This window comes from Apodemus sylvaticus, chromosome 23 (assembly GCF_947179515.1).
Source record: "Apodemus sylvaticus chromosome 23, mApoSyl1.1, whole genome shotgun sequence".
NCBI classification, from domain to species: Eukaryota; Metazoa; Chordata; class Mammalia; order Rodentia; family Muridae; genus Apodemus; species Apodemus sylvaticus.
Window position 1 is genome coordinate 113,214 of NC_067494.1, and position 13,588 is coordinate 126,801.

At 36.0% G+C, this 13,588-nt stretch overlaps 1 protein-coding gene across 1 annotated transcript in view; it reads left to right on the forward strand.

The window, feature by feature from the left end:
• The first annotated feature begins 260 nt into the window (after window positions 1–260).
• Window positions 261–13,588, forward strand: part of Clvs2 (clavesin 2) — a 137,377-nt gene continuing 124,049 nt past the window's right edge. The window contains exon 1 of the mRNA XM_052169641.1: window positions 261–649. Coding sequence (XP_052025601.1) covers window positions 261–649 — 389 coding nt within the window. The remainder of the gene's footprint in view (window positions 650–13,588) is intronic.

Below are 13,588 nucleotides of genomic sequence, written 5' to 3' on the forward strand. Positions count from 1 at the left end.
TTCTAATGGGAGGTATTGTTCTTTAAGGGGTGCTGGGGGGCGGGGAGAAGTTTAGATACTCTACAGAAAAGCTGTGGGGAAAAGCAGGAGCAACAGGGTACTTGACTTAAAACAGAAGAGGAACCATTTCTTGTACAGGAAAGGAAGCAGACAGCAGTGAGGAGAACCGGAGGCCAGAGTGTGGTGTGGAGGTGACAAGTGCCAGGTATATTGCTGGACACACAAAAAACCAGAGTGGACAGCTTGGATACAAGGGAACAATGACTCATTTGCAAGCTGGTCTCTCTCCTGAGACCTTGGAGAAAGCTCGCCTGGAACTCAATGAGAACCCAGACACTCTGCACCAGGACATCCAAGAAGTAAGGGACATGGTCATCACTAGGCCGGACATTGGCTTTCTGCGCACAGATGATGCTTTCATTCTACGGTTCTTGAGGGCCAGGAAATTTCATCACTTTGAAGCTTTCCGCCTCTTGGCCCAATACTTTGAGTATCGGCAGCAGAACCTGGATATGTTCAAAAGCTTCAAGGCCACTGACCCTGGCATCAAGCAGGCACTGAAGGATGGCTTTCCTGGGGGCCTGGCCAATCTGGACCATTATGGGAGGAAGATTCTAGTCCTTTTTGCTGCCAACTGGGATCAGAGCAGGTAAATTCGGAGTCCCAAAGTTTACTGTGATCTTTTGATCCTTATGTTTTTTTTATAATTTACTCCGAGGCATTTCCCAGTGTTGCAATTTCAATGCTTTTGTTTATTTGGTGGGAGCAGGGAAGGGGGCAAAGGGAAAATGGGACTTATATTGAGCTTTGGGTAGGCTCCCTAGGGAAGGGCTTGTAATTTTTTCTTTTAAAACTCTTCCTTCTCTAACACAGTTTCACCTGCAGCCTTATGTGCTCCCAAGCCATATTAAGTTGTGAATGAAACCACACAACTACTAAATAAAGCTTCTAAAAATATTGGCTTTTAAATCCTGGCGTTTACTCACATGGAGAAATGAGGAGAGAATAGAGATGTTTCTTTCTTCTTTCTCAAGAAGTCCTTAGTCTGTCATTATTCATCAGATTCATGGTCATAATCACCATCACCACCTTTCTCTCTCCCAAGTACTGATAGTTTATCTCCCTCAAGCAGCCTCATGCTTAACTGTGAGCAGACAGCTTTATTGCTTAGGAACTTTTCTGCTCGGTGATGTGTAGATGAAAGCATAGTACAATACGTGTCACTCCGATGAGAAGGAAGAGTTGTACCCTTTATCGCTGAGCACACTTAATGACACTCAAAATAAAGGTTGACTAATGTTCCTGTTTGATGCCTGTCACTAGTCTGAAGGGTATGCTTCCTGTCTGATATGATTTCTTATCTTTTTCAGAGTGAGAAACTTTAGTATCTATCAGCTGGTAGACTCTATGGGCTTGGGTGCTGTTTAGTAGGAGATAAATACTACTCTTTCTTTACTTTAGAAAAAATGCAGACAGTGGTATTTCTGTGTCTTCCCTCACAACTATTTTCTCAGAATGTAAGACACAAAAATTATAAAAGGCTCTTGGGTTCCCATCTAATACAAAGTTAAGCATATTTCACAATATTTACAGAGATAGTTGTAAAGCATTTAGTGTCCTTTTAGTTCTGTGAATGGTGTCTTTGGATGCATCCAGTTGGTTTAAACTATTTCTAGAGTGATGTAACTAACTTTTGCAATCAGAGAGATCTAGTAGGTCTAACAGATTTTTCAGAAAACTTTTAAAAGTATTAGCATGTTAAAATGCAAATGCATATTTTAATAGTTTTCCCCATTTTTATTGGTCATTTTTCTTATAATTATAGGCTGAGTGTTTAAACTGATAATCTTTCCTAGTAAATATAAAGACTGCATGTTATATGAAGAATCACCGAGTTTAGGAACTCACAGATAGAATTGATTCTGGGAGTCCTTTGGATCTTATTCTGCATTTTTTTGTTTTTTTTGTTTTGTTTTGTTTTGTTTTCAAGTAGGAAACTTTCATTTTTTGTTTTTTTGTTTTTTATAGATATATGTATGTATGTATGTATGTATGTATGTACATATTTATTTATTTACTTAATGTATATGAGTACACTGTAGCTGTCCCCAGATGCACCAGAAGAGAGTGTCAGATCTTTTTACCGATGGTTGTGAGCCACCATGTGGTTGCTGGGATTTGAACTCAGGACCTTTGGAAGAGCAGTCAGTGCTCTTAACCACTGAGCCATTCCTCCAAGCCTAGAAGGAAATTTTCAAAGACTATTCCAGAGAAAATTCCACCCATTAACTACATACTTTCTTTGAGTTTTTTTTTAACTGTAAAAAGTCCACTATAGAGTTATGTAAGCCAGCCAGTTGTGTCTACTAAAATGTAAAAGTAAAACTCATATTCCTCATATTCCTCATATTCCTTATATCAGTTAGATTGAAAGTCTATTACTTGAGTTTTAATGTTATGCTATATGGAACAATAGTGATATATGGGCATTTTATATTTAAATATGTCTAGAATCTGCTTATGGTCTGTAGATAGGCAAATTCACACACACACACACACACATGTGCATGCACGCGAGCGCACGCGCGCGCACACACACACACACACACACACACACATGCATATGCACACATGCACACACATATCCAAACTATAGAATTTTTTTTCTGTAGGCAAATAAACTTTATTCACATTTTAGAAGCCATATCCAGGTGAACATTATTTACAGTTCTTACATATACAGTAAGAGTTATTTTGTCTATAGAAAATAGAATGTGTTTTAGTTGCTCATTGTATGTATTACTATTAAAGACAGGCTATCAACAACCAAAACTCTCCCTAGAAATCTCTATTAGAAAGGAATTTATTAATTGGTGTGTAGAATTATTTTCAATATATTGATACAAGATGATAACAAGATGATAATACATGATTGTATAGCTAAAATTAAAAATTAGAAGCCAAGTTTTATGGTCATGCACTTTCAGGATCTATGTAGTAGTCATAGGATGCCATTTCTGTGGTTGAAGAAGGGCAACTATCATCCAGAAGGCAAAGCACATCAATAGGAAAAGGACACACATGGTTTGGGGCTTGTCTAAATTTCAGATATTTTTCCTTTCTTTTTCTTTATTGACACTACATTTTAAATCTACAAATACTGATGGGAAGTGAAACAGATAAATGGTTATACATCTTGACATTTTCTGAAAACCTTCGATCTTGGTCTTGAAATGTAAGTCTCTTACAGTGTCAGGGCTTCCCTAGTTCATCTCAGACCGGATCTTCTCTTTCTACACATAGTATCATGGCTTATCTTACTTGACTCCTGTAGAAGTCTCTGGTACCTTCTCTATATTATGTCTTGGTAATATTGCTCTGTTAGCTGTACACATCACATGCCAGCTCCTCTATTCTGCTCTTCCATGCGCTGTGACTAAGGTGCTCATTCTTTATTTTCCCTCATCTTGACAATCCCAAATAATCCAAATTCAAGAAGTCTGACTATTTGAACTTAATCTGACCATATCCCTTGAGTGGAGTAGCTATTATTTAAAAAGTAATGTTTTATGGGAAGAAAATGGAGAATGTAGATAATTCTACAGAGAAATTTCAGAAACTGAGTAAAATCAACAAGCCATATAACAGAAAGGAAAAAAGAATTATATTCAATTTACTAAGTAAAGAGGTAAAAGGAAAGTGTGTAATTATTTTTAAAAAGCCTATTCTACAGAAAGTTAATTTGGTAACAGAAGAGCCTAAACTAGAGTAGAAAGACCCAGAATGAACCAGAATTCAAGTAAAAGTTACATAGTTTTTACTGAATGTTTTAAGTGGGATTTATCTATGAAGAGTTTTTTCCTGTGTTGAATAAGAAAGAAAAGTTTTGGTGTTCTCCAGAACACTGGTCCCATAAGTGAATATGAGAGGAAAGCATAAAGTAGTGACTTTTCTACTGCGCTATAGCATCGGTTAGTTTGTACTTATATAGAACTGAACCACTTCCAAATACTTTATGAGACATGAAGTCATTAAGAAGCTATGCAAAGCACAATATTTGCAGTATAACCACTTTATAATAAATCTAACACAATTCAAAATTCTAAGATGTCAAAATGACTTTGACTTTGGTCTGCAGATTCTTTTAAAATGATGCAGAACAGGCTCAAATGACTGGTGGATTTCATTGCTCAGACTGTACTTTGGAAGATTCATATAACTTTGTCTCCATTTGTTCAGGTCATCTAACATAATTTCTGAAAATAGAAGTAAAAACAAGGAAATTATAAGAACTATTAGACTGCCATGGTCCTCCCAGTACCCCAGATATTACACACTTCATTTGCTTTCTTAGTGATAGTGCCCTGCTTAGGATTCAGTACAGAAATTCAATTTGTTCACCTGATTTTGTCAAGAGACAGAGGTTAATGATCTATGGAAGAGATAGTTTCTTGTAGAAGTAAAGCTTGGGATGAAAGAGGAAAGCAGTCTAGACCTTAGATCATGAGAGCTAATATCTGGGAAGGTGAAACCCATAGATAAAATCTGTGGAGATGGCTCAATGTGTAAAAGCACTAGCCACAAAAACATAGTAAACTTGATTTTGAATTCCAGGCTCAATATAAAGGCTAGACAAGCAGCCTGTGCCTTTGTAACCCCAGAGTTCTTATTTGTAAGAGTATGATACAGTGAATCCTTGGAAGCTTGTTGCACACAGTGGTATAACTACCAAAAAACCCAGTTCAAACAAGATAGAAGATTAAGACTGACACAAAAGGTTGTCAACTCTGACTTCTACTTGTATCTGTACAGTGTATACCTCACATACTTTCACAAACTGACATACATACACACAGAGATACATATTTGCATATGTGATGAGGGGGTAAAGAGAGAGAGAACATTCCTCCGTGGATGGACAAGTAATTATTACTGGAAGTATTCATGAATGAAATTTTGTCATATGAAATATAAGTTGCTATATTCTGAGTTGGCTTGTATATTGTCAGATCATTGCTGATACATTTGTAGATTGTAACAGGCTTATGAAGTTGTTATTTATATTCCAATCAGTCATTTATCTGGAAATTACATTTGGAAAATACTTTGGAAAAAAATTAAATATAACTATAACCAAAGCAAATCTATGATAGTGGTAATTCAAAGTTCTCATGATAACTGAAGATTACATACAGTAGTAAAGTACCAAAAGTGGTAGAAAGCAGACTGCTCAGATACACCTGTAATCAACAAATTACCCATAAACTTGCCCATTATTCTTGCATACTTGCTATTATTGTATAGCTTTTTTTTTTTTAAAAAAAAGAAGACATATAAATGGACAGCTATTTATGGCTTCTTTTCAAAGCTACATCATGCTCTTATTCCTTCCAACAATGTGGTCAACATTCAAAACAAATGCAGAGTACTAAAACACTCACAATTAAAAAAATAGCCATAGAGCATACTGAATTGATTTAGTGCCAGATATAGTGATTTAGTCTTCTCTAAAGTACACTAAAATATTAAGTAAAACAAAAGTGATTAAATATGGATTAAAATACTCAAGGAAAGTTAGCCAGAGAAGTAGGGAGATACTCCGATAGTAACCCCTTAAAACAGTTTTAATTGTTTGGTCTGATTTTCAAAGACTTCCTTTTTCATCTTATTGGAATTTGTTTCATTTAAGGAGTTGTTGTCATGTGCAGTGCAGATCAGGCACTTTTACCTTCCCAACCCTGAAGGCACTGCTATGTGTGTTTGAAGGTGGGGATGTCATTAGGTCAAAGCTAACAATGATAGATGGGCATTGCATCCCACTTCTGATCAGAAGAGATTCTATAACTAGAAGGAAGCTATCTGAACAACATTCTGGAAACATCAACTATGCTAAACTTTACTTGTGGTACAGACAATGGCAAACTGAAAGTGGCATAAAAAACTGTCTTGGGATATGGTAAAGGAATAAAGCAACAGATTACTAAAAAAAAAATTAGGACAGTCTCTTAAAACTGGGTCAATTATGTAGCAACTAGTGAACTAATCCTGAAATAGTAGCAAAAAACAAGAGAAGCAACCCTTGCTAGCATGCTTACATGGTCTGGTATAGGATGTTCTTATGTTTTAAATATGCAGCTTTAAGAAAGGTTGAAGAGCAGCAAAGTAAATAACAAATAACTTACTACAGGATGACTCAAATGAACTATTTAAAGGTGTATCAACACAGGAGTCAACACTTGGTACAAAGACAGGATATGGTTAGTGATTACTTCCATACATCCATAATGCATTACTTCCATTTGAAAAAATAAAGGTTGAATACCTCTAACTTCACCTAGAGTAGGTACATAATTTCACTGTTATAACAATCAGGTTTAACATCATGAGGAAAATCTATTCCTGTGTGCTATGACCTTGTGATTGTAACCAACAATCTGAGTTATTAATATTTCATTCAACTTGATTGAAAAATAATTTCTGTCAGCTACTGAATTTTTATCTAAAATTTGTAAGTATTAGGGACAAATATAATTACATAGATTTGCTCAAATGTCTAATGAAGGTACTACATGCTACTGTTGGAATTTTGGGGCAAAGGGGCAGCTGTGAGCTCCTCATTTTTGTTGGAAAAAATATCTTAACAAAATTTAGTCACTGTTCCATTTCATCCATCCACCCATCCATCCATCCATCCATCCATCCATCCATCCATCCATCCATCCATCCATTTATTTATTCAAAACCACTCTGCATCTTGCATACACTATGTTAAGGATATGCATCCTGGTCTCCTCTGACTAGTAAGCAAATCAGTTACTTTTCATGTGTAGGTAGTGGCCAACATAAATCAACCTCAATAGCTAAAAAAAAAAAAAAAAAAAAAAATCCATGGCCGGGCAGTGGTGGCGCATGCCTGTAATCCCAGCACTTGGGAGGCAGAGGCAGGTGGATTTCTGAGTTCAAGGCCAGCCTGGCCTAGAGAGTGAGTTCCAGGACAGCCAGGGCTATACAGAGAAACCCTGTCTCGAGAAAAAAAAATCCACGTGTGATTACAGAAAGGTGTGTGTGCATGTGTGTGAGGGATCAAAAGCTAAGGTAAAAAGAATATTCTGAAAGCAATGACTGTAGTAAGTGCCATTTGCTTAGAGTAGCCAGTCGCCAAACACTGGCTTCCTGATGTGTTTGTGTTTATCCAGCATAAATCTATTTTACTTTCTTTTTGCCTTTTTTTCTCCATAAAGTAAAACTTTGTGTGACTGTCTCATCCCCAATGATTCTTTTTTTTTGCTTTACCTCCACCTCCCAGAAGCAAGGGTGGGGCAGCTAATCTCCGTTTAGTGTCAGAAGCCAGACAACTGAAAACTTCAGAATCTTTATTTCTTCTATGACTTGCAGACTGAGCTACTTCTATACTGCCCCTTTTGAGTGTGCTCGTGGTTTTCCTTTACATAATCCCTTACTGTGGCTAGTTCGGAGCATCCCTGGCATCAAAGGAAGATGCCACGTTGGCATTGATTTCTGGATCTCCTATATTCTGACACAAAAATACAGATCAACTCTATTAAATTGTTTTAGGTATTCGACACCAAAGGAAATGGAAAGAAGCTTGTCCTAAGTGGTGGCAGAAAGACATTAGATTTTAATCTAAGCTCTGTTCTCTCTTCCCATGAAGATTCTGGGAAAATCTGAAATTCTTTAGATCCATATTGTTCTTTGCAAAATAATATAATCATACCTGGCTGAGACCCCATTATTATGCTGAGATTGTAATAACATATTTGAAATTGCTTTAAAATTTTAGTTATTAACCAGATAGATTTGTTATTATTATTATTATTATTATTATTATTATCAATTATCACCATGTGGTGCTATAAAAATCCTAGATAGGTTTATCAGCTTTAGCACTAATGATACATTGTAGCATAAATAAAGCCAATTCTGTGTCTGTTCCAACCTCAAGCATCATTCCAACAGAAAATGTTTTGAACATTAGAAAAATGTGGTTTAATGACAACTGCAGTGTTGGGCTAACTTTAATGGAAGATTTAATAACAGTTATTAATTTATCAACAAAGAGAATTGCTGGCTGTTGTGCTGTTCATTGTGATACTAGGATGTTATCTAGTATTCCACTTGTGATACTGAAAAGGCTGGAAAGTGATAGACAGAACACATTTGCATTTCAGCTGATCTTTGCTTTTAAGGAAGAGATGCTATAAGATTCTAGGTGAGAAACAAGGACCTGGAAGTAACCAAAATTTGCTTGAATGGAGGTAGGAGAGGCTTGCCTGGTCACCTTGAATGTTTTTAAAAAATACTTTTGGAATTCAATTCCTGAAATTAACTTCTTTTATTAAAGAAATTCAAGGTTTCCGTTTTCTTATCTACTAAGCAATGTTACGTAATTCTTGTTTATTATCTAGATGTCTTAATTTTCTCCCTTGGAGGGAGAGGGAAGCCTGAACTTAATGATATAGTTCAAATAAAAATTCTATTATCTCTAATTTAAAAAAAAGAAATAAAATTTTAGTGATATTCAACAATTTCTTCAACATACAAAAGGAAGTTGGAGTTAGAGAAATAAAAGACCTCTGAACTGAATGATATCATCCAAATATTTACACTAAATGGTGCTAACTTGTTTTCTTCTGTGTGCAGAAATAAACAGTGTACTTTGTGTCCTTGGGAAATAATTTGATTTTTGCATATGACATTAGAGACCAAAGTATTCAGGGAATGTTGATATTGTACTAAGAACAGAAAGTAGCAACACATTGAAAAACATAGTTTTAGAGCTAATTTTAGATGTCCAAGGTGTCACAAGACAAACAAGGATAGCCTGGGAGATATAGATTCATAGTGGGAAGGGTGCCAAAGTCTCAAATTCATAGAGACAGTCTTACATGGCAGAGCATACTGGAGATGAGAAGGGTAGAACTTAGAGAAAATGAAAAGCAGTGTCATCCTCAACAGACCGAAGAGAAAGAAGAGCAGAGGAATAAACTACTGTTTGGGGGAACTGCCGTGTGACAATGTCTCAATGTCTGGGGTGAGCTTTTTGTATGTGTGGGTCTATATATGATGTATGATGTAATGGTAATGGTGAGATTTTGGAAGAGCCATGGGTGATTAGTCTTCTATGCAGGTGTCAAGATGATCAATCGTACAAAAAAAATTGAAGGAAAGATGTCCAGAAGAGAAAGAGAAGCAATAAAGAGAATGAGGCTGACTGCCATTTTATTAGGCAATGTAGATAGAACTGTAGTAGAAAGGGTTATCAGATACAAGATATATGAATATAGAGAAAGGAAGAGTTGGGTGTTGGTGAATAAATATAGCGTTAAAAGGAAATGGAATAACTGAGTTAATATTTATTAAGTGCTTAATGCTAACAATCTCAGAGGGACAGTTAGTTTGGGAGGCATTGAAATGAGTTGTATCAACATGAAATATTTCAGTTATGAAGAGATACTGAAGTGCTGATGTTGACAGAGTAGCTGGAAAGGTAGATGTGTCTAAGAAGGGCACTGGCTGAGTCCACAAATAAGGCATTACTCAATATATTGGCCTATAGTGCAAACACATGACTTTGGAATTCTGTGAGATACTGCATGAGAGTGAGATACCAAATTCTATTTCTCCATAGGGGAGATGGGAGGAAGGAGTGGAAGAAAAAAACAGAACAATCTCTGGCAAAGTAGAATGAGAAATTGTTCCATGTACTATTGCAGAGCAGGGCAGTTTCATGAAAATATTCCTCTTGTTTTCATTTTAGGCCAAGCCCTGCTAAAAGCTTTATAATTTTTTAATTTTTATCCTTATAATTTTTTTGTAAGATTAAGACTATATTGCTGCAAGGTCCACATATCAAGTGTTGATTAAGTGAATGTACAAAAGAAGGCTAAACAGGAATCATAGAACTTAGCACCAAAGTGTGGGGTTTGTGGCTGACATGAGCCTACACACTTTACATATATCCTATGACTTTTTAATTTTACAAAAAGAAATAAAATCTTAGTGATATTCAACAAATTCCTCAACATACAAAGGGAAGTTGGGGTTAGAAATATAAAAGTTCCCACTTTTAACTTGTATTTTTGCAGCTGTAAGTGTTACCTTAAGACATTAAGTTAAATAAAAGTATGAATTCCAACTTATGAATTCAGGTATGTATTATACTCCATAATGAGTACTTATTTTTATAATCCATGGACTTCACGAAGGGCTCAGTTTAGACTGCACAGTAAGAAACAGCTGTAGCTGTCCATGGTTCTTCTTCTTCTTCTTCTTTTTTTTTTTAACACATTATAGAAATTTTAATTTCCTTTGAGAGCAATAGTTTACATGGTATGGTGCCTTTTGTTAGAATCATGATTTCCTCTTACTATGTGCTCTGCATTTTCTTTCAACTGATTCAAGCCTTGGCTTACACTATTTTGGGAAGCACAGTTAGGAGTCAGGAGCTGCAACAATGTGCCAGTTTTTATTCATGACTCTTTCCTGGTACATAAGAGAAGGACAGCTCACACAATTTAGTTCTAAAGTCCAAACATGAACATATGCAATATCTCATTGTAGTGAATTTTAATTTTTAAAAAAGGAATCTGAAAGGAATTTTAAAAAGAAAATGATGGTAAGATTCCTGAAGAGGTAGATTTGTTTTAGTAGGTGTTATATGTCTTTGTGGATGGTATTTTACAGGCATTGGCAGGAGCCTGTTAAATAATTTTCTATTAAGTCAGTGCCTGAGGAGTTGCTAACAATGAGAATATGACAACAGAGGACAAGAGTGTTATTGGCCTGCCCTCTGAATGCAGTAAGCTTAGAAACTTTTCAATTTTTTCTCAGACTTAAAAATTAAAATGATTTATTTATATAAGACCATTAATTCCCTTTTTGGAGCAAGATATTAATATTAGATATCTTTTAAAAGGTTAAATTTTCTTTTAGAAACCCTGAAATCCAAAGGCTCATCTTTATTTATACTGTGATTTTCCTTATTTTACTCCTTTTTAAACAATAATGTGTATAAATATCTTGATTTTGACACAGTTTGGAAGGAGGAAGCATGTTGAAACATATTGTCTCTTGTTTTGTCCTTAGTGGAGCCATGATTGATTTTTACTACATACAAATTCATCACTCCTTTGAAAAGTATTTCAGATTCAGATTACATTTTATGTTTTTATATCAATAACATTTGAAATTCTTATCATTCTTAAATCATTCCCATGAGAGAATATCCAAATTAGGTTTATATGAATTAAAATTTTTGTCTTTAACATGGTTTTATTGTGAATTTCAGAAATTAAATAGATTTTTTGAAAAGATGCCCAATTTTAACCAAAATTATATTATTTCTGATCTAACATGCCTCTCTCTGCATACTTACAAGCTTCAGTTCACAACACTGTCAGAGTATCATGTTTACAATGAAGCAGTGAGTGGTACCAAAGATAGACATGCACACTCCATAGACTCATAGAAATCTATATAGTCATAGAGCTATAGAACTCTTCAACTCTCTAAAAAGTTTTCTAATCTTAGGAGCTGGTAAGATGATAATGGTAATGGGATAAGGGCATTTGACACTAAGCCTAACATTTGAATTTGACAGCTAGGACCGTGTTGATAGAAGGAGAGAACTGGTTCCCCAAGGTTCTTCTTCCAACCTGTAGCATGTGAACAGCAGCACTCACTCTGCTCCCACACAAATAAATAAGTGAAATACGAATTTTGAGTAGTGTTAAAATCTTACATATTTGAGAAATATTTTTAGACTTCTTACAATGAGACATGTAGTACCCTGGATATATTCCATATAGTTGGATATAATCTTTTGATGCTTACTTTTTGTAAAAGAAGATAGACCATTCATTTTTAAAACTTTTTGTTTTTGCTGATTATGAATGTGTGTATAACGCATTATCTTTCTCCCTGAAGATAGCAATGCCATATCTTCTGATTTTTTTTAATTTTTTAAAACTTTTTTATATTTTTTGTTTACATTCCAAATGATTTCCCCTTTCCCGGATCCCCCCTCCCCATATGTCCCATAAACCTTCTTCTCTCCATCCATTCTCCAATCACCGCCCTCCTTTTTCTCTGTCCTTATATTCCCCTCCAATGCTAGATCAATCCTTTCCAGGATCAGAACCCTCTCCATACTTCTTCATGGGAGTCATTTGTTATGCGATTGGTGCCTTGGGTATTCAGGGCTTCTGGGCTAATTAATATCCACTTATCAGAGATTGCATTCCATGCGTGTTCTTTTGTGACTGGGTTACCTCACTTAGGATGATATTTTCCAGATCAAACCATTTGCCTAAAAATTTTGTGAATTCATTGTTTCTAATTGCTGAGTAGTATTCCATTGTGCAAATATACCACATTTTCTGTATCCATTCCTCCTTTGAGGGGCATCTGGGTTCTTTCCAGCTTCTGGCTATTATAAATAAGGCTGCTATGAACATAATGGAGCATCTGTCTTTATTGCATGCCGGGGAATCCTTTGGGTATATGCCCAGGAGAGGTATAGCAGGGTCCTCTGGAAGTGTCATATCCAGTTTTCTGAGGAACTGCCAGACTGATTTCCAAAGTGGTTGTACCATCTTACAGCCCCACCAGCAGTGGAGGAGTGTTCCTCTTTCTCCACATCCTCGCCAACACCTGCTGTCTCCTGAGTTTTTGACCTTAGCCATTCTGACTGAAACCTCAGGGTTGTTTTGATTTGCATTTCCCTAATGACTAATGATGTTGGGCAGTTCTTAAGGTGCTTCTCGGCCATCTGAATTTCTTCAGGTGAAAATTCTTTGTTTAGATCTGTACCCCATTTTTTAATAGGGTTATTTGGTTCCCTGGGGTCTAACTTCTTGAGTTCTTTGTATATATTGGATAATAGCCCTCTATCAGATGTAGGGTAGGTGAATATCCTTTCCCAATTTGATGGTTTCTGTTTTGTCCTTTTAACAGTGTCCTTTGCCTTACAGAAACTTTGTAATTTTATGAGGTCCCATTTGTCAATTCTTGATCTTAGAGCATAAGCTATTGGTGATCTGTTCAGGAACTTTTCTCCTGTGCCCATGTCCTCAAGGGTCTTCCCCAGTTTCTTTTCTATTAGTTTCAGTGTGTCTGTGTTTACATGGAGGTCCTTGATCCACTTGGAGTGAAAGTTTAGTACATGGAGATAAGAATGGATCAATTCGCATTCTTCTGCATGCGGACTTCCAATTGACCAGCACCATTTGTTGAAAAGGCTATCTTTCTTCCACTGGATGTTTTTGGCTCCTTTGTCGAAGATCAAGTAACCATAGGTGTGGTCTTCATTGGTCAGAAGATTCATTTCTGGATCTTCAATTCTATTTCATTGGTCAACTTGTCTGTCACTGTGCCAATACCACGCAGTTTTTAACACTATTGCTCTGTAGTATTGCTTGAAGTCAGGGATACTGATTCCCCCAGAATTTCTTTTGTTGTTGAGAATAGTTTTAGCTATCCTGGGTTTTTTGTTATTCCAGATGAATTTGAGAATTGCTTTTTCTAACTCTGTGAAGAACTGAGTTGGTATTTTGATGGGGATTGCATT